At 44.8% G+C, this 19,805-nt stretch overlaps 1 protein-coding gene across 1 annotated transcript; it reads right to left on the bottom strand.

Moving 5' to 3' along the window:
• Nucleotides 1-1,107: 1,107 nt before the first annotated feature.
• Pif1 (Pif1 DNA helicase) lies at nt 1,108-15,540 on the bottom strand. The gene is made up of 6 exons (XM_084577325.1): nt 14,778-15,540; nt 13,920-14,145; nt 12,592-12,863; nt 10,402-10,567; nt 5,737-6,003; nt 1,108-3,784 (listed from the first exon to the last, which is right to left on the bottom strand). The coding sequence occupies exons 1-6, from the start codon at nt 15,306-15,308 to the stop codon at nt 3,456-3,458; spliced, it is 1,791 nt and encodes a 596-aa protein (XP_084433451.1). The 5' UTR covers nt 15,309-15,540; the 3' UTR covers nt 1,108-3,455.
• Between the last annotated feature and the right edge of the window lie 4,265 nt (nt 15,541-19,805).

Here is a 19,805-nt window from a genome sequence, read left to right on the forward strand (position 1 = left end):
CCCTGTACTAGAGCTATGCACGGGCTCGGGCCGTTCGGAAGCCCTCGGGCTCAGGCCAAGGTATATTTCTCTCGGGCGAGGCGGGCCGGGCCGGACCAGACATTCCGATCACGAACACTTGCAACTTTTGCAAAAGCGTGAAAACGGCCACAGTGCGATAAGCGTCTAGAACGTACAGCATTTTCCCGCGTCTTTCCCAAGCCAGAGCTTCAGAGTTCTTTCTCGGCGTCGACCAACCTTTCCTCCTCGCCGTGAACGGATATTGGTAGCCGTCAGTGACCGAGCAAAGGGGTTGTTTCTGGGCTATATAGTTTTACGGCGGCGAATTTGTGAGGGGAAAAGCGTGTTGCATGCAGTAAGCTGGGGGGCACCGTAGGCACGGTGGGACTGTGCGAACATCTGTGCTGTACCCCGCACATCAATGGCTTGCCCGTTGCCCGAGGGTACGTAGTACGTCTTTGAGTTTCGCATCTCCGCTTTGGTAACACCGGCGCTGTGCCTCTACATATTCAGCCAATTTGCCATTTCAAACGCTAGGACTCAACATTCCAAGATCTTGGGTAAACTTATTACCCTGAAATTATTTTTTCTTTTTCATACCTTCAACTGCAATTATATAATGACGGGCTGGGCCCGGGCGTTAAATATAAGCGCCGGGTCGGGCTGGGCTCAGTCCCTTTCAGAGTCAGGCTGGGCTAGGGCTCAAAATTTCGGCCCGTGTACACCTGTACCCTTTACCGTGACTATAAATATTGTACAAATTCGTATTTTATTCACTTCATCGTGTGGACATGGAGCCTTACTACCCAAACACGGACCAGAACTGTGACACCAGTCGGTGCTTGGCCATGTCAGCTGCCAGCAGCCACCTGCCAGCACCATGCTTGTGATTTTTTGCTCATAATGCTGACGCCAGATTTTCTGGTGAACAGGACCTTTAACGCTGTCAGGTTAATACACGTGTGTTGCGCTCCCAACAGAGCAAGCCACAGCAGATAACCAATGGGAAGCCGGGAGAGCCGTCATGTGATTTTGGGTGAGACTTGGTCAGTTGTACCAAAGCATTTAGGTGGCATTGGTCAAGCACGAGAACGAGAAGGAACGTTGGCACAAGGCTGTAGTTTCCTATGCTCTTGTTGAATGAGTGAGAAGTTGGCATTTATTAAAAAGCTAACTTCATAACAAAACAAAAAAATCAAACAATTGCTTACAAAAGTGAACTAAACGAGGAAGAAAAAAAAACATGACAAATACATGCACAAACAACACCACTAAGTTGTGATGACAGGGAAGTGTGTGTGCCACCATCCTTCTACATCTACAGCCACCTTCTTTGCACTTCCCCAACATCACCGAAAAGCTGGCTTCTCCTAGCAGCTTTCAAGCCTGATGGTGAAGGCCAATTTAGCTATCCTAAAGAGCTCACGCAAAAAAATAAGCCTTGCACTAGAGGTAATTCTGAATACAATGCGAGGTGCAGTCTGAATTATAATTTGACATCTCCTAAGAAATTTCAGGAATTCTTTGCTGTCGATTTATGGAATTTCAAGGACAGTTTGCATTCAATCCGGAGAAGTCAAGAACCCATTGCAGAAAGTTAGGGGGCCTTATGCACAGTTACAAAATGGCTTCTATGTAAATGCACAATTTATTCACATACTTTACACTAATAAATAACACAAATGAATACATACGTCATTCATGTGCACAGCGGTCTTGTCACGGGAAATGTTTGCATTGACAAAGAGCTCTGGTTTTGTCTAAATATTGCGCATGTACATACTGAAGACAATCTTTTGTACATGAAAATGATTCTTGCATGGTTCTTGATTCTTAAATGCGACCCAGGCATGAGCGAAAAATAGTTATATACAGAAAAAGGCTAATGAATGAATTGCAGGCCTGTAGCACTCAGTAAAAAAAAAAAAAAAAAAAGAGAGAGAGAGAGAGAGAGAGAGAGAAAGGAAATGCTCTTTTACAGTTTGATTTTACAAAACTGTTTGAGATAAGTTCAACAGTTACTATCAAAGTAAAATCACAATAATCAAATAGAGGTGAGCTTAATTGTAATTATTATCAGGACCAGAAGACATGTCAACGTTTCTAAACAAATTTACAATAGCCACTAAGGTTCAGCTGACACCCTTTTCTGTCTAAAATGCAACAGGCATTATTTGAAACTCAGCTCAAATGTTTCTCACAAACAACCTTCAGTCATTACAAAATAGGACTGCTTAATTCATCATTGCAGCCTACCTACATTCATCATTACAGCCTACCTACAATCGTCAAATGTTACGATATCAAAACTGGCCTGAGTTGAAAAGCTGCTTCACTCCATTTCTATACAAATTATCATAGTCAGTTCACTGCATCCAATATCAAGTGTGCTTGCACACGTTTGCTCGCCAAGATTATTTCCTACATGCAAGAAGATGTTTGCATTTAGTAATCCTCATCACATACCACTCTTCCAGCAATTATCATGAGGAAAAACTGAAAAAAAAAAAAAAAGGCGTTATATCCATCTTCGACAATCACATATTTGGCCACTTGTTAGAAAACAAATAAAATTTTCTATCCTAGCATCAGTATTGTACAAAGCAAACAGACCTATGGTAACAGTTTGTTCTGGTGCTTCTATCAACAATTACTTTTTGTTCAAAAATTACTGGTGCCAGTAATTTACCATTACAATTTACTATTATAGTTATTCTGATTTTGAAATCCCTAGCCGGCAGCAAAAAAAGATTCTGTGTGTATCATATGTCTCCTACTAGTACATTAATAGTATTGCTATCACTGGTGCATTGTTATGGGCAAAGGCTTTTGCTAAGGAGAGCACTGTATTTTTGCTTAGGATTTTCACGAGGATGTTCTATTTTAGGCTACCTGCAGGTAGCTCTATTATGCAGTGTTTGATGCCCACCACAGGGAACTGAAAAGCAAATGTAGTGAACCCCACTCAGAACGCTATGTTCCAGTTTTCCAGATGACAAGAATGAGGTTATACAATACCAGATCAAGCTAGGAGGCTGAGAGGAAGCTCAAAATATCATACAAAAAAAAAAAAATAATGAAATGAAATGAAAGAAAAAAAAGTCAAATGTATTAATGCATAGCCTAACCATGTGTACCTAGTGTGAAAAGATTAAGGAATACACCTTCGATGAAGAACTTCAATACGTTTGGGGAAATGTAACGCGTAGCAATGTGAAATTCAAATTCTCAAAGTAGCTTGCATGTATTCATTCCAAGCTCTGTGCTAAGATTACAATAACACCATCAGTATTTTTTTAGCTAATACTGCATTCCATAAACTTCTAACCACTCGACTGTGAATGTAGAATAGCAATACATACGTAGCAATGCCAACAGCAGCATGTAATGTGCAAACGTGCTCTTGTTAGCATGAACAGTCAGTGTTCATTCACTTCGCACGCCGTCTCGGGGGGTCAGCAAGCACCAAGGTTCTGGTAAAAGGAGAGCACGCGAGGGTCGGCACGAACACACTCCTTTTTGAAGTCTAGCACTCTAAGCCCTTGCAGCGTGGCCACCCTCGAGAGCGCGACGTAGGCCTGTCCCACCTCGAAGACACGGCCCAACGTCAGCTCGGCAAAATCGAGAGTCAGGCCTTGGGACTTGTGGATGGACATGGCCCAGGCGTGCCGCAAGGGGATCTGTCGCCGTATGTGGCACTTGCCCTCGGAGCCAGTTCGGATGGCCCACCGCTCCCTCGAGATGGTATGTTTGCACGAGTTCATGAACTGCACTATGGGGTCCCCTGCACGATGCAAACGTTACAGCGCAAGAACTTCACTGAGTTGGTGAGAGAACAGACATACTAAAATAATTCTTGTGACCAGTGATGGCCCCTGTGGTTTTACCAACATGTCTGTCAGTCTGTAAATCTCCCTTCAAGCAGACGATCACCGCCATTCTGCATGAACTGAAGTGAAAGACATGCCTCTGCTACGTAAACAACACCGCCATCTTTTCTCCAGAATTTGACGTCCATCTTTTTCCCCTGAAGCATGTCTAGACTCATCTCCCTGAGGCCAACCTGCAGCTCAACTTAAAAAGCGGGTTACAGCAGGGCTTCATACTGTTAACGGGCGGCAAGCGTCAGTGAAGGCCGGAAACGCATGACTAATAGTGATGAGAGATGGTGTTTAATGAATGTCAATGGGCCTAGTGCGAGCACTCCTGCCCTCGTCACTGCCTGCTTCTTTTTCCTCGTCTGCAACCATATCCATGTTGGATGGTCTTTCATACTATGTGGTAGCTTATGGCTGTATGCTAGTGAGTATGCGCGGTATAATAGAGGCATGATACATAACTTAAATGACTAGTAAACTAAGCGAGTAGCAAAGTGCACATAGTGTTTGGCAATTGTCTGCATCCTTCCCAAAAATATACGACTGTCCGTTTAACGTTGTAACAGACCCCCATGCACTTTGGTGGCTTTCTTCTGCAAAAGACCTATCTCCCCACCTGGCTAGATGGGCTCTTCAGTGGCAGAGATATGACAACTCCATCATTTGTCACACAAGCCACAGGTGTCAAAACAGCAACGCCCTGTCTCGTCTCCCACTTCCTGGTGCGATCGGAAGCCTAACTTTCTTTAAAGGACCACTGACTAGGTCACAACATTTTAAGCTAACAAGCCAAGTATCGATCAGGCATCGCAGACAGCCTCTGCAAAACACTACAGTAATGAGTGTGCTACAGAGCAGCAAAATTACAAATCAAAGCTCTCTCATGCTCCCTATCGGAAAGCCAACTTCCTTATTCTCTATGCTGGCTCGTCCACGATGTACCAGTGTGATTGGCATCCACTGGTCCGCATCTCTGACTGACGGGACAAGGGCGGGCGTAGACCACTAACTGTGTCAGCCACTCGCAGTCATGCCTCTTTTTTTCTCACACATATACAAACCCACAAAAAAAGGCTTTTAGTTTCTTTTCCAAGTCCATGCATGCTTCAGAGTGTTCTGTGTGCCATGCCAGTATATAAACTCGCATAACAGAGAACACAGAGAAGAGAGAGATGCATACAAACACACAGAGACATGCATATGAGCATCGGTCTGCATTGCTAAGAAATGCCAGAGAGAGCAACCCGTCCATGCTTCAGCCGGCGACTGGGGTGGGGCCGTCCAATGAGAGGGGATGTAAAGGAGCACGCCACCAAAAGCTCCCTTTTCAACTTTCGAACAAAAGGACCCCTGGGTGTCCCTCTACCCACACGTTCCGCCTACCCAGAATTTTGACCACCTGGGGATCTTTAACTTGCGCTGACATCGCACAACACATGGGCTCCTCTTTGTTTCGCCTTCATCGAAACGCAGCAGCCGTTTCTATGGAGGCGAAACGAAGTGGCATCCGTGTGCTGTGCGATGTCAGCGCACGTTAAAGATCCCCAGGTGGTCGAAATTACTCCGTAGCCCTCCACTACGGCTCCTCTTTCTCTCTTTCCACTTTCACTCCCATCTTCCTCCCTTCCCTTATGGTGCGGTTCAGGTGTCCACAAAAACAAGTGGTATGTCTTTCTGTTCCTGTATAAACCAATTATTATAACTGATGCCGAAACGTCAGAGTGTGCAGAGAGCACAATCACTTATTGCGTCGAGCTGTAGAAATGCTTAGGGCAGCGTGTCAAATTTTTTTTTACTATCAGTTATGAAAAAAAGAGCTCAAGTGTCAGCATTACATAAAAGAGAACACACAGCTCACCAGAAGCAGAATCAAATCCCATGACGACTCCACGTGACCCGTTAGCAAGCCCAGCTCTGACTTGTGTGTTTTTGGTCAACATGACTTGAGTGCCTACTTTGAGGCTCAAAACGGAAGGTGCACAGGTTTCAAGCAAGTCCGCTGACGACCCTTCGGAGTCGATGGCCTTGAAGACACGTGGCGAACCTGGCAGCTGATCGAAGCACCTCTGGTTCATGAATTCCACATCATCCGTGTGCGTGCTCAGACGAGTTGCCTGTATGTCACCTGAAACAAACAAACAAAGAAAAAACAATTTAAGCACCAAACCTGCTTGCAGAAACGCACATAGAGTCGCAGCTAAAATAACTATACATTAGAGTCGCAGCTAAAATAACTATACATTTACCACAACTACAACAAAGCCCTCAGCCATACAGATGCCTTTCCCTATGTTGCTATAATAACCATACCTGTCCTAAGTCATTGCAAACTTCTGAACCTTTTAAATGCAATCTGATCCTCCACCGTTCCCAATTATACTTCACTTACCTACAGCCCTACCTAATGACCAGTTCAAGGAAAAACTTCAGTTAGGCTGCGCAAGAATAAAAAATTTACTAGTCTCTATCGTTATCAGAACTGAATTAGCTTCATTGCTTCTCATGCTGACCAGCAGAGAGAGGTGACCCCAGTGGCGGCATGAGACAAGTCTCTCTTCTGGCTCAGCGCGTCGTCTGCTACAAATTCATTAAAATTATTGGACTGGAGACACAAAGTAGATTAAAAATTAGGCATTTTTCTTTTTTGGAGGTTTTCCTTTTTATTGACCTTTATTTGGGCTTGGTGCAAAATGCTTAAATCGTAATCACTTTCTCTCAGCTCTAATTACTTCAGCTACTGTCAATTTTCACTGCTTATGCTTCAAAGTCACGGACGTGCTCTTTGGGGCATCCAAAGCAAGTGCAGAAACCTGCTCTAGCATAAGTGAAGGATTCAGAGAAATTTTATTACAAATCATGTATTCATAAAGTTTAAGTAATCAGTTAAACGGTGAAAAGATGGCACGAAGGTGCTCACAAAGTCCTTGTACACCTCTGTCCCTGTGTGCCCTGTGGTAATGAATGCTAAGACCACCGTGAAAACCTAATACATCTGTGAACCGCAGTTGTAAATACAGTAAAGTAAGGTTTAGTACTGCAAAGTAAAATTTATGCTAATGGTGGCAGATTAATTTAGACCACCTGGGGTTACCTAACCATATATAGCAAAACTCTTGGCCTTTCTTACACAACGCCAAAGCAGCAGTCCGCAGAGAACATTGAGTTAGTTTTACACATAGCATCACTGACTAGCCCAAACCAAGTTATTAATTTACTGCGCATCGCTACCACATCCATTCCAAAAGCTCGCAGGACAACAAGCCGAAGAAGTCCAGAGTCTCAGTCCAGTCTGATGATATTACTTTTATCAATTTGTTTGTGCCGGAAATTGAACGATAGTAACATTCCTCCTGAAAGCAGTCAGCTGGTACCTTACAGAGAATGTCACCATAAGGCCTGTCTTGGACACTTTAAGTTGTGTAAATTTGTGACCCATCTGTGCTGCGCTAGCTACATCTTGCATCAGAGCTTTGTTTCTCTAAACAAGTAAAATGAACAACAACAAAAATTATCTGGAGTTCCACACAGATACACAAATTAAGCTGCATCGTTCATTCAAGAATGTACAGCCTTTATCAAAAATTACAGACTAGAGGGTTTGCTTTTAAGCCGTTTAATATAATATGACTCCTGTAATAATCGCGGAAGTCCTAGCCATTGGAGAGGGTAGGACGAAAAATCTTCTTGCCTTCAGCAAGTATGGAAACCTTGGAATGCATTACGAGCCACATAGTATCACTCAGAAGTAGACCCCCTGGGCTGTAAACCTTTGATAAAGGCTGTACATGCATATATATTATGGCTCTTTTTTCAAACTTTGCCCAGGATTCAATACCTAAACTTATACATAATGAGCTCAAAAAAAAAAAGTGAAATGACCTGCAATGTCTGCTTAAAATCGGAACATGCAGCTTCTGTCAAGAGCTCCCAGATGTATACATTACATTCTTCACATTTCTCCAGCTTTACTATAGACATTAAATTTTAGTGGCATTTTTCTTCTTGTTAACAATGCGTAAGTCATTCCTGTACTATATCGATAATAATAATAATTGGTTCACAGGAAGGGAAAGGCGCAGTATCTGTCACACTTGTTCTGTGGACACCTGAACCACACCATAAGGGAAGAGAGGAAGGCGGGAATGAAAGTGAAAAGAGAAAGGGCAACCGTAGTGGAGGGCTACGGAGTAATTTCGACCACCTGGGAATCTTTAACGTGCGCTGACATCCCACAGCACACGGACGCCACTTCGTTTCACCTCCATCGAAATGCAGCCGCCATGGTCGGGTTCGAACCCAGGAACTTTGACACAGTAGTCGGGCGTCTTACCACTGCACCACCTGGGCAGGGCCCTGTATATCGATCCGCACGCAGTTTTCGCTTACAACCGCTAAATAACTTATAATTGAATTTTCTTGTCTCACCAGTTTCGGTTTCAGCAGCCGAGAGATGGCTGTGACGTCACAATTGTGTCTTGATGCGTGGCATGAAAAAATAGTGATATCGCTGAATCTTGACTTGTAGTGATTCCTGTTCTTGAGGCAGGCTGGCTTTATCATTGCAGTGAATTCAAATGACACAGCAATGATTATATAGCTATATTTTCATCCCTTACGTGACTTAGACTTGACTGTGACGTCACAGCCATCATTCGGCTGTTGAAACCAAAACAGGTGAGAAAAGAAATCCCAATTATAAATTATTCAGCAGTCATAGGCGAACGTGACGTGGTGATCCATGTACAATAATGTCCTAGGCATCATTACAAATGATAAAACACGAACCCAAAAATTAGGTGTCTATAGTCCTTTAAGCGCCATGTGCACCATTGACCACACAAAAAGAAACTGGTAAAACCAACAATACTGAACGTACAGTGTTCCCAATTCCCTGCCATCTAAACCTGAATAGTTTGTGCACGACAGTTAAATAATGACAGGTGAGAAGGACAGATGTGTGGCACCAAGCAGGAAAACACACCTTTACACGTTGTTAAGCGCTCTTACAATAAAAACATATGCTCGCCTCAAAAGTCACTTTCTGTAGAGCTTTTCAGCTGCAAGATTATGAGCTGTAATATGCTCGCCTCAAAAGTCACTTTCTGTAGAGCTTTTCAGCTGCAAGATTATGAGCTGTAATATGCTCGCCTCAAAAGTCACTTTCTGTAGAGCTTTTCAGCTGCAAGATTATGAGCTGTAATAAGCTCGATAAAGCATTGTATATTTCTGCATACAAGCAAACTGCAGATACAGGTTGACCCCCCCACCCCACCCCTCCCCTCCTGCCCTCACGCAGTGCTCATAAAAAATATTTGGAAAAGCACGACTTCACGTCAACACTACACCATCACTTAGGGTAGCCAAATAAAAAAGGTACATGTCTGCAGCATCTCAAAAAAGAAAAAAAAAGGAACACAAACAGTGAAGAGATCAGACTTCCAACAGCCTTTTTTGCGAACTATCGTGTCTGAAATATTGCACCAACTAGCATGACAATGCATCCTACAGTTCCAACAGTCTTTAAGTTTAGAATTCTAGCGTTAAGAATGCATTTCGTATGCAGATGACACTGGTACTGGTTCCTCTACAGACACATTAAACTGTGCCAACTCTGTTAATAAACCATCACCTGTTATTAAAGCATCAACAAACATCCTTCAGAAAATAGCACTTTCCATTGCATTCCTTGCTTTCTGTCACACTGAATTTATGCCACATCTAAAGCTATAATTTACTCTGCGCTATTGTAATCGCACATTAACTACTGCAACTTAGTTTGAGCCACTAAATCGAAGACCAATCTTCAAAGGCTAATGGTTCTTCAAAAAAAAGCTATCAGGTGTCACAGGTGTGAGTCTTGCCACCATATAGCTGACCTGTTTGCCCAGTAAGGCATAATACAAGTAAATGTTTATTATGAGTATCATATATTACGCTACCTAAAATTTTCTTCATGACCAGTGTGTAACTTTTTGCTCAACACCGCAAAGTTAAAGTCAAACAAAAAATATATCGAAACATGATCCTTTGATAAATGGTCACTTCCACAAATCAGAACAGATTTCGGCAAACAAACAATAAATTTCATTGAGTGATATTCTCGACATTTGCAAATTCGACCGGCTTTAGTAACCATCTTAGCAAGGTTCATGCTAGGAAGGCCACTGAGCACCAGTCGCATTGCGCAGAGCGTGTCAGCACAAAGCTCCTGCCAATTCTGCATCAGGATCCATATTCTGAGTTCGCATTGTTATCGAAAGTGTAGCTATCTCCCAGACCTCGAGTTGTCTGACTGTTGCAAGCACCGGAACCAGAAATGGTAGTGACATCCGAAAGGACACCGAAAGGTGCTCCCACCAATCAGATGCCTCAATGTCATGGTGATAGCAACACATTTGATAATGACACAAACTCGGAATATGGACCCAGATTTGCAACCAATGACAACTCTCACTGAACCTTCAGGTTCTCCAATGATTTCTACTTTTCCAGCATGTTATCAGGAAAACTAAAGCAAGCGCACCTGTGTCTAGACGACGACTGGCCGTACTCTTGAGCACTTGCTCGACCCATTCAGGGCAAGACCCCATCCGCACCTGCTGCAGCAGCGAGATGAACCTGGGGTCCCTCTGCCTGTACACCTGCCTCAGCTCCAGGGTGGTGTGGACACACTGACGCCACGCAGCTGTCTGCATGTTTCAGTACATGTAAAAAAGGCACCCTCTAGATCACAAGTTTACATGCACGAAAACAGTCCATTCTGCGCTACGTGGTCCGTATTGTGTATTCCATGGTCTGTATTATGTGGTCCGTGACATCCGATTCTGGTGCTTCCACCAATCAGATGACTCGAGGTCAGCGACACTTTCGATAACACCGTCAACTTGGGTACTGTACACAAAAATTAAGAGATATCCTCTCATATCACACACAATACTTCAGCATTTTTTTCTGAAGTGATATGAACTTTGTATAACAATGCAACACAGGTTCATTTATACTTACATTTATGCCAGAGTCCAAAGATGTTTAAGGCAAACTGCTTTAAATGGTCCCCAAAATAAATGCATGCCTTATGGAGAGGAAATGCAACTGAGCATGCATACCACATGCAAGTCCTTAAAAGTGAGTTACTTATTAGCTAAGCATTTTTAAAGATTCCTGCTTTTGAGCCGTGTGCAAACCCGCGGTGTCGAGCGTTAGCCCGAGTTCCCACACACTGCATCGTCTTTCATAACTGACGTCAGCCGTGGAGAAGACTGATGTGGAGTGCTATCATTGGTTTACCAGTGCCCCAGCGAAGAAGGCACAGTGCTCGCTCAGCCTGGCAAGAGACAGTGGCACATTGCCCTTTCCACTCATTGCTATTTAGCTGTTGCAGGGAAGAGGAGAGGGCATGGCGAAAAAAGTAACCTTGGCCAGGTTGGCTGGTGATGCTTTCATGGGCAGAGCGCAGTACCGGTACATAATCTTCATGCTTTTCTCTCTCAGACAGGTGTAAAACATGGAGGTCGTGTCTGATCACTTGAATTTCTGATGCTATAAGAAATAGATTGAAAAATTTTGTCGAAGGATATTAGACAATTCAATACCTAGCAGTATAATTGCTTTTTTTTTTTTAACTCTCAGTGGAGGACCTTTCAGTGGCCTTTCAAGAGCACGGACCTCTGATGGCATAGCGTATGAAAACTGAGGCACGGAAGATGCCGGCTCCAAGAGTAGTTGCGGCCTTCTTTTCAGGCAAAAAAGATCACGAAATTTTCTTGCCACTAAAACACCTGCTACCTATTCCTCACAGTACTAAAAGGGGTATGCTATGCAAAAAGTAGAAGACAGCTAAATAAAAGTTTATGTTTGATATCTATGACGCATACATTCTGATCAAATATGTCTGACAGCTTTAATTTTATAACTGTGCTTCCAACCTCAAGAGTGCGCAAAGCAAACTTGTCAGAAAGAACAATGTTAAATGGACACAAATGTTATAACTTTGAACCTAATAAATATAGATATAACCTCGTGGTAAATCGGTGTTTCTTATAATAAAGCCTCCCAGAAGATGTCCTCTCTCTCTCTCTCTCTTTCCAACGTAACCCTGCAAGAGCCTTAATCTACCACAACATAGCTTTGTAATAGCATAACTTTGCAACAGCGAGATTCTGCTACAAAAAGATTCTTCAAAAGCACGACTCTGCAAAAGCCCGCCTGTGCGAAGGCTAACTTTGGTTCACAGGAAAGGAAATGCGCAGTATCTGTCCCACTTGTTTCTGTGGATATCTGAACCACTCCATAAGGAAAGGGAGGAAGGTGAGAGTTAAAGTGGAAAGAGAGAAAGAAAAGTGGGAGTTAAAGTGGAAAGAGAGAAAGAGGAGTCGTAGTGGAGGGCTACGGAGTAATTTCAACTACCTGGGGATCTTTAACGTGCGCTGACATCACACAGCCCACGGACGCCTCTTCGTTTCGCCTCCATCGAAACGCAGCCGCCGCGGTCAGGTTCGAACTCGAGTACTCCGGCGCAGCAGTCGGGCGTCTTACCACTGCACTACCCCAGCAGGGCATGCGAAAGCCCCACTCTGCAAAAACGTGACTCTACCACAGAGACAGCTCAAGGAAGTTATTTGGGGAAGTTAGTGTAAAGAGCCTGATCAACTTGTTTCCATAATCCCTGCCTACGAATCGTCTGGAAAGCCAATTGCCAAGTGAATTCCCATACCTGGAAACAATAGACTGGTGAAGGCTCATCTTTGCGGGACACTGGTGGCAGCTGCAAAAAGTCGCCACACAGCACCAGCTGAATGCCGCCAAATGGGCGATCACTGCGGCGCACAAGCCGTGCTACCCGCTCCAGCTTGTGGAACAGGCGGCCATCCAGCATGGACACCTCATCCACCACCAGCACCTTGCAACGCCGCCAGTGGTTCACCCAGGGCGGCCGCATCGCTCGCTGGACCATCACTTCCACCGTTGCAGTGCCTATTCCGACGCCTGCGCAAAGAACACACACCACAGTGGACATAGAAGTGTGGTGAAACACATTATTGCACATCCTTTGAGAGATATTGGAAACAGCACCAAAGGTCAGGGGTAAACAACACTAATGCTCTCTCGCAAGCCTTATTCTACACAATACTTTAAAATAAATAATGACGCACCATATATCGCATATCCAACGCACCTTAGAGGCTGCAGGTTCACCATTTGCATTTTTTTCCGAACTTAGGGATGTTTTTCAGGTGAGCTGGCCCACTTCATGCATGACTACATCAGCTTCTCAACCAAATGGCTGCCCTCTTGCTTGCAAAGTGTGCTGCAGAGAATGGACCTGTCTACCTGGCTCATATACGGAAACATTTACAACAGTTTGGGCCGTCGGCGACTAGTCACCTTCAAAGAATTGCCTGAAAATGGTTGGTTCGTTGGTTTGTGGGGTTTAACGTCCCAAAGCAACTCAGGCTATGAGAGACGCCGTAGTGTAGGACTCCGGAAATTTCGACCACCTGGGGTTCTTTAACGTGCACTGACATTGCACAGTACACGGCACCTTGCTTTTCGCCTCCATCGAAAAGCTGCCGCCGAGGCCGGGATTCGATCCCGCGTCCTTGGGAACAGTAGTCGAGCGCCGTAACCACTGCGCCACCCCGGCGGGGTGACTGCTATGAGCAGGCCTAACTATGTACACTTGTGATCTATGTGGCTTCAGTTGTGACTTCAGGAGAAAAAGTATCGCTTCTGTGCATTTTCCTTTTATGATGCACTTGTGATTCAGCACACTGTAGTAGTGCCTGCAGGTTAAGTTCCATATGGGGATATGGTGCAGACTTAAGCAGTGCACATTACCACTGTGAGGGCGATAGCATCAAGTACCTTTCCCTGGCAAGGCTAGATTGGTGACCTATTACATCAACTGCATGCTAGAGCAAAAACCATAGGGAAATCACAGCAATCCATAGCACAATTATAATACTGTACACATCAGAAAACATTTTTCAAGTTAGCAAAGCTTTCAGTGGCGTTCAAAGCATAGCACAAAGGTAAAGTCACCTGCAAATGCATGCAGCGTGGTGCCTCCAATCTGAGCAGCCGCAATGCCAGTTGTAGCTGTGGCAAAGGCATCTTGTGGGGGCAGTGATGACAGAATATGCTTCAGCAGGTATGATTTCCCTGTGCCAGCACCCCCAGTAAAGAACACACTCCGTCCAGCCAAGACAGCACTGAGAATTGACTTCTGTTCCAAAGTTAGGTGTACAGGATTGAGACTCCTCCCAGGCTGCAAGCAGAGAACATGTGCAGCATGCAGTTACAGCAGATTTAGCAATAATGCAATTAGGTATGTGTCTCCAACATCAAAGAAGTGAATTTACGGGGAAGGTTCAAAGAGCACAATTTGGCTTATGTTACAAAGCTAACACAGTTCATTAAATCACCTTGAGGTGTAAACAACCTCAAGTCAATTTTTTTCTTTAATGGAAAGTATTTACAGTGCTAACCTCGGTACTTTCTAAGCCTCAACAGAAAGCATGCACAATGATAAGGAAATGAGTCTGGAAAAAGAAGCAGGCAAATAATATTACAGCACGCTTGTGACAGCTCTCGCTTTAATTCACACATGCAGCCTTATTTTTTTCCATTCCATCATACAGTCTTCCTTGCAGATAAAAGTCTCAGATGCCCCAAAAATCGAAAGGCCCCACCAATTCATGCACAAAAGGTAACAGCCAACTGATGCGTTATTTCGACGCACACCACCATGACTAAATTTTCATTCATTCATTAAATGACTGAAACAAGCGGGAACATCAGGAAAACACAGCTGCAGCTACAGGAAACAACTATATAAAACAAACCATGAGGCTAACGTTGGCACACAGATCATCACAAGCAAACTTTCTTGTGCTTCACCTTCACACTGCTGGCTTCCACAAGCCGGCTCTTCTTTCCCGTTGGTGTAGTTTCTTCGCTCTTTTGTAGAGGCCTCTTCAAACCTTGCGACTGGGTCACGTTTGCGTCGCGCAGCATCAGCGGGCTGATTTCCTGAAGTCCTTTAGGTTTGTCGGATTTCAGGCGCTCGCGAGCAGTCGCTTTCGGACTCTGCGTCGCCTTCTTCGCTTCCAGAAACTTGACAAACGCGCACAGCTTGCCGGGAGGACAATTCGAGAAATACAAGTGAACTTTCTCTTCTCTGAGGGCGACAGATATTTTGCCTTCCCGTACGAACTTCTTGTGAACAACGGCATTCTGCAAGGAGTATACCACGGTACGAGGACCCAAGTGCACCCTGAGTAAAATGTCTCGAAATTCATTCCTGTGCAGCGCTGCCTCGGAGTTCTGATGTGTTACTTTCCGAGCCGGCGCACCGCTGTTTTGAAGATACTCGGCCGTGATGGTGCCCGTGACTGTAACGGGCGAGATTTGTACACACGGGTTTTCCATAAGAGCCTACGCGTTAGCTAATGAAACAGGCCAGAATGTAACCATCAGTTACCTAGTGACCGAGTAGAACCGACGCAAGGTAGCAGTTCTGATTTCGCATGAATGATGTGATTCGAATGAGCCAAGTGGTCAATGCCGACCGACAGATTTAAACTTTTACTTTAAACAAAGCCAGCAAGCCTATCAGGCCAACCCTCCATGCGCCAACTGCGAGCACTCTATGCGCTTGAACAGGGCCCAAGGTATATGTACAATGGTAGCGAAGGTTCCATAGGCTCCCATTGGTCCAAAAAATGGCGGCTCATGGGCACCGCCATATTGGGGGGCAACTACGTATGAGTGACATTGAATGACGTCACGCATACGTATGTTTTTAGCGCGAATTTTAAAGTGGTCTTTTTAAAGAACCCGCCTTTTCAAGCCGGTATCTCATGAAGGTTGCCTTTCAGTGCGCACCAACCTTTTCCAGTCAAATGTGCTCGAGTTCCTGCTAGTTATGGCCTTGGTAATGTGCAATTCGGAACCCAATGAAAGTTACTGGCAAAGAAGGCAGCATAGAAAGGCAGCAACACTTTCAGACGCTGGCTTATCTTGGCTGGCTAAGAATGCAATCATGCATGATTCGTAGGGGAAACCTTTGTGGAAATACTGGTGCTACTACTTTTGAGTACAAGGTATGATGCACAAAGCACAGGCTCAAGTGCACAGTTTGCAATACAGTGTACGGCAAGTATGGTTTTCATATTCAGGCTTTATTACAGCAACCAAACAAATACAGTGATAAAGCACACCAACAAAAAATACACGTCACAGGCAGCTCAAGCAGTAGTTTCTTTAAGCTGGCTATTCATCTTAATGGTCACAGTGCGGATAGAAAAAAGCCCTGCAGTTCCACGAACGTTGCCAGGTAGGAAATTGAAAAGCATAGAAGACAGTGCTGCTTCAATTGAGGCAAACATGACATGACATAAGTAGGCGGATCAACACGGGTCGCAGCTTTTTTGACGACAGATACGCAGACGGTTCGAAGTGCTTGAAAAAAAACCCCGCAAGTCTCGCAGCTGCCATGGTGTCTTCTTCTCCAGGCTGACGTTGTGGTAGCACCCACGCTCACGCTCGGCACCTGGACGTGATGCAACGTGCACGTTATTCACAATTGCGCCGTAAGGAATACTGCATACTCCAAACGCCAATGCGTCATTATTCCTGTCAATGCTAACTGCAGTACATTATATTTCCATTATATCTGAACTATGGTAGTAAATGCTCGCCCCAAGCTCTCAGCGCCTAAGAGTGCGGTTACGTACGCTCGTCCTCATGGCATGCGGGTAGCTATACTTTTCTATGGTTAAGATTGACGAGAATGAAGTGCGTTTAAAGTTACCCTAACGGTCATGCATATGCAGGATAGCAATAAGAAGACAGGCAGTAACTCCTGAGTGAATTCAGTTAAAGCACCCTCAAGGCCGCGCATATACACGTGGCTGAATTTTGATACTACCAGTTGCGAGGGTCAAATTGGCTTCGCGGTGTTGGAAAACTATACAGTGTTGTGCTCAGACTTGTCAGGCAGCACAATTGGTTTTAAATTGGCCTTCCGGTCAGTAGCATGCGCGTGGTTGCTCCTGAGAGCCCGGTATCAAGTTAACGCTGGTGATAGCCGGCTGCATGAAACTCACCATAAATCAGACAAATGGTGGGCCTGGGGGGCCTCCTTCGCACAGCTCAGCACTTAAAGTGTGTGCCCTGTAGTGTATTACATAAATATCACCGAAAAAATGAAGCCACGTGCGCACGAACTGGTTACAGAAACAGAAGCCCAAACAAACAGAAACAGAAGAAACAGCCCAACGAAAGCATTCGGAGCATACCTAGAGCAGACGCCTTGTAGCAGACGACACTGACAACAGCTCACCTGTGAAAGTCCAGCGGGAAGCGGTGTAGCTTGACACCGACGCCACTGTCCATGCTGTCGCAATGTGCCACGGCGCATCGTTTCTTCACACGCCGCAAGCTCATCTTGAAATAAAGCGCTAAGCGCTTCAAAATAACAGCGCGAAGCGTGCAAAGACGGAAAAAGACTTCGCACTGGCCGCACGTCGAAGGAAACGACAAAAACCGAGAAAACTGCAGCAGCGGTGCGGCGGGGTGCAAATTTTACAAAACGGTGACAGAGACGCGACGCGCAAGGACGACGAAAACTTCGCAAAAGGGGCATTTCGAGACTGGCGATAAGAAACCGCTTCGTGAGCTCCCGCGGCCACTGTGGCTGGGTGCCGAAACAAGGCCTGCAAAGTCAAGCTGCAAATGCACCGCACACTCATCAACAGGGGGCGTAACAAGAACGTTGCAAAAAATTAAAAATGCAGAGTAATATTTTGCTAAAATAGTTTACCTATTTTATAAAACGTGGCATTAAAATGTGTATTTCTTTATGTTGTTTTATAGCGTTTTTATTTGTGCTTTTGAATTTCATTATCTAAGTGTTTTGGCCCCCCCAAAGTGGCTGTGCTGCTGTCGAGCTGGACCGTTTTTGGGCCCAGCCTTCGCTACCATTGTACATATACCTTGCAGGGCCTCCGAGATCTATGTTATGATGATGCTGATGCTGATGCGGCCATTCCCGTTTGTATCGGGGGATCACAAAGTTCTGGACACCGTGGTTCTGGATCAGGCCAAGAGAAACGGGTAGAAAAAATTGAGGAGTGAGAGAAAATTCTATGCTAAATGTTCAGTCAAATAGTCCGAAGAAGTAAGAAAGAGAGAGAAAGAAGTTATCTACGTCGTCAATGTCGATGACAATTTTATGCCAACGTTTGCTGATGCCTTGGCCGATCTAGCCGGTCTTGGCAGATACCTAAATTGGTGTCTAAAAATGAAAAGCTTTAACCGTTAACCTTTATGAAGTTGGTAAAAAAAAATTAAGGCAATCGCAAAGCAACTAAAATTTTCTTTGACAGCGCTACAAACATTACCATTAAATTAACTTGTCCGAATGGTGTGCGACTCTTCGCGACACTATGAACCATATCACGCCATGCTTTCCGGTCTCTCACTATCTTCCTAACATCACATAACTTCATCTGCAGCGCCTCGAGGATGCCATCTAACCATCGCGTTCGCTGCTTACCCCTTCTCCGGTGACCCTCAACCTTTCCCAGCATCAAATCTTTCTCCAGCGACTGCTCTTTTCTCATCGGATGGCCAAAGTAGCTGAGCTTCAACTTTAGAATTTGACCCTCCAATGAGCAGTCAGGGTTTATGTCGACAATATCGACTGATTTGATCTTCTGGCAGTCCAAGGAACTCTTGCAGTTTTTGACGCGATATAACGTTTGAGCACCGTGGTTTGGGCCCCGTACTCCAGAAAATCCAATGTCGGCGCTGTCGGATTCGGTCTTCAGTGAAACTTCACGGGCATACCATACCTCTGGGTGAAGTAAAGTTTACTCTGACAGCTGGTAGTCGGCCAGAGCTCTGATAGTTGGTAGGTGGCATGGCCGTGCTCTGACCGGTCATCGGGTTGTGTGACGTCACGCCACATGGCATGACCACCTGCAAACTCTGGTAGTGTAAACTCGAGCCATGGTTACTCGGGCTTCGCTTTTGAGATCGGACAGTGGGGACCTTTGCATCTCGGTCAGACACGCTATTCGTATGGCTTCGTTACGACGTCTACTAATTAATATCTCCGAGTTAATAGATCCACAAATTAAACATTAGTAACGAATTATAAATAACGAGCTAAGTGCATGTGCGCGAACGAGAATCTGCAAGGGCAGCCTAACGGGGGCCATTCAATGCCGTTGAAAGGTGGAGCTTAAATCCCTCTGTTTTCTTTTCAGTGAAACTTTCATACTTTAATTTTTATCCATGAAGAACGAAAAACCAAACTTTGAGGAATCACCTGAAGCTACACATGTTTATGCAAGAAACATTCCAGCAAAAAGAAACTGCACACATTGTCTGAAAAGTTATTCCAGAGGTGCATTCTTCAGCTCAAAATTTCCGTTGCTGTTTATTGGCCTTTCCCTAAGCAATGAAATTTTTCGTGCCCCTTCTAAGACAGAACCTTTTTTGCAGCAGGTATACATGGTAGAACTTTGGCTACCTCAGGAAATGAAGAGGCACACAGTCGTCTCCTTGGCTGTAAGCCACCCTAATTCAAAGACTGCCGCATTCTTGAATGTTGCCCGGTCATTCAAGTTTAAAGTACAAAAAGAACTGGAGGCTTCAAACAGTGGCATAGACAGTTTCCCAATGGCATTCGACCTCTTGGCTCTTAAAAGACTTCATCACGCACGTCCAACGCATGCGTCGCTGATGAGGACCATAGAAAGTTGACCAGGGCCTTTGCCAAAAGGTGGAGGTTGATCAGACCACCTTCAGATGCATCATGTACGAGGACCTTTGGTACAAAACTTGCACTATACAGGGAGTTCGTCCAAGATAATAAAGGAGAAATTCCTGATCAGTTGGCAGACCAAACCAAGGCAC

The sequence above is a fragment of the Amblyomma maculatum genome, chromosome 8 (assembly GCF_055883805.1).
Source record: "Amblyomma maculatum isolate TAMU_Amacu chromosome 8, ASM5588380v1, whole genome shotgun sequence".
NCBI lineage: Eukaryota > Metazoa > Arthropoda > Arachnida > Ixodida > Ixodidae > Amblyomma > Amblyomma maculatum.

Excerpts from the sequence above, each read along its gene's own strand:
- Pif1 (XM_084577325.1), bottom strand. The coding sequence starts at position 15,308 with ATGGAAAACCCGTGTGTACAAATCTCGCCCGTTACAGTCACGGGCACC. Across the intron at positions 14,146-14,777 it reads TGGAAGCCAGCAGTGTGAAG|CCTGGGAGGAGTCTCAATCC; the intron begins GTGAAGCACAAG and ends CTCTGCTTGCAG. Across the intron at positions 3,785-5,736 it reads GGGATTTGATTCTGCTTCTG|GGGACCCCATAGTGCAGTTC; the intron begins GTGAGCTGTGTG and ends TGCATCGTGCAG.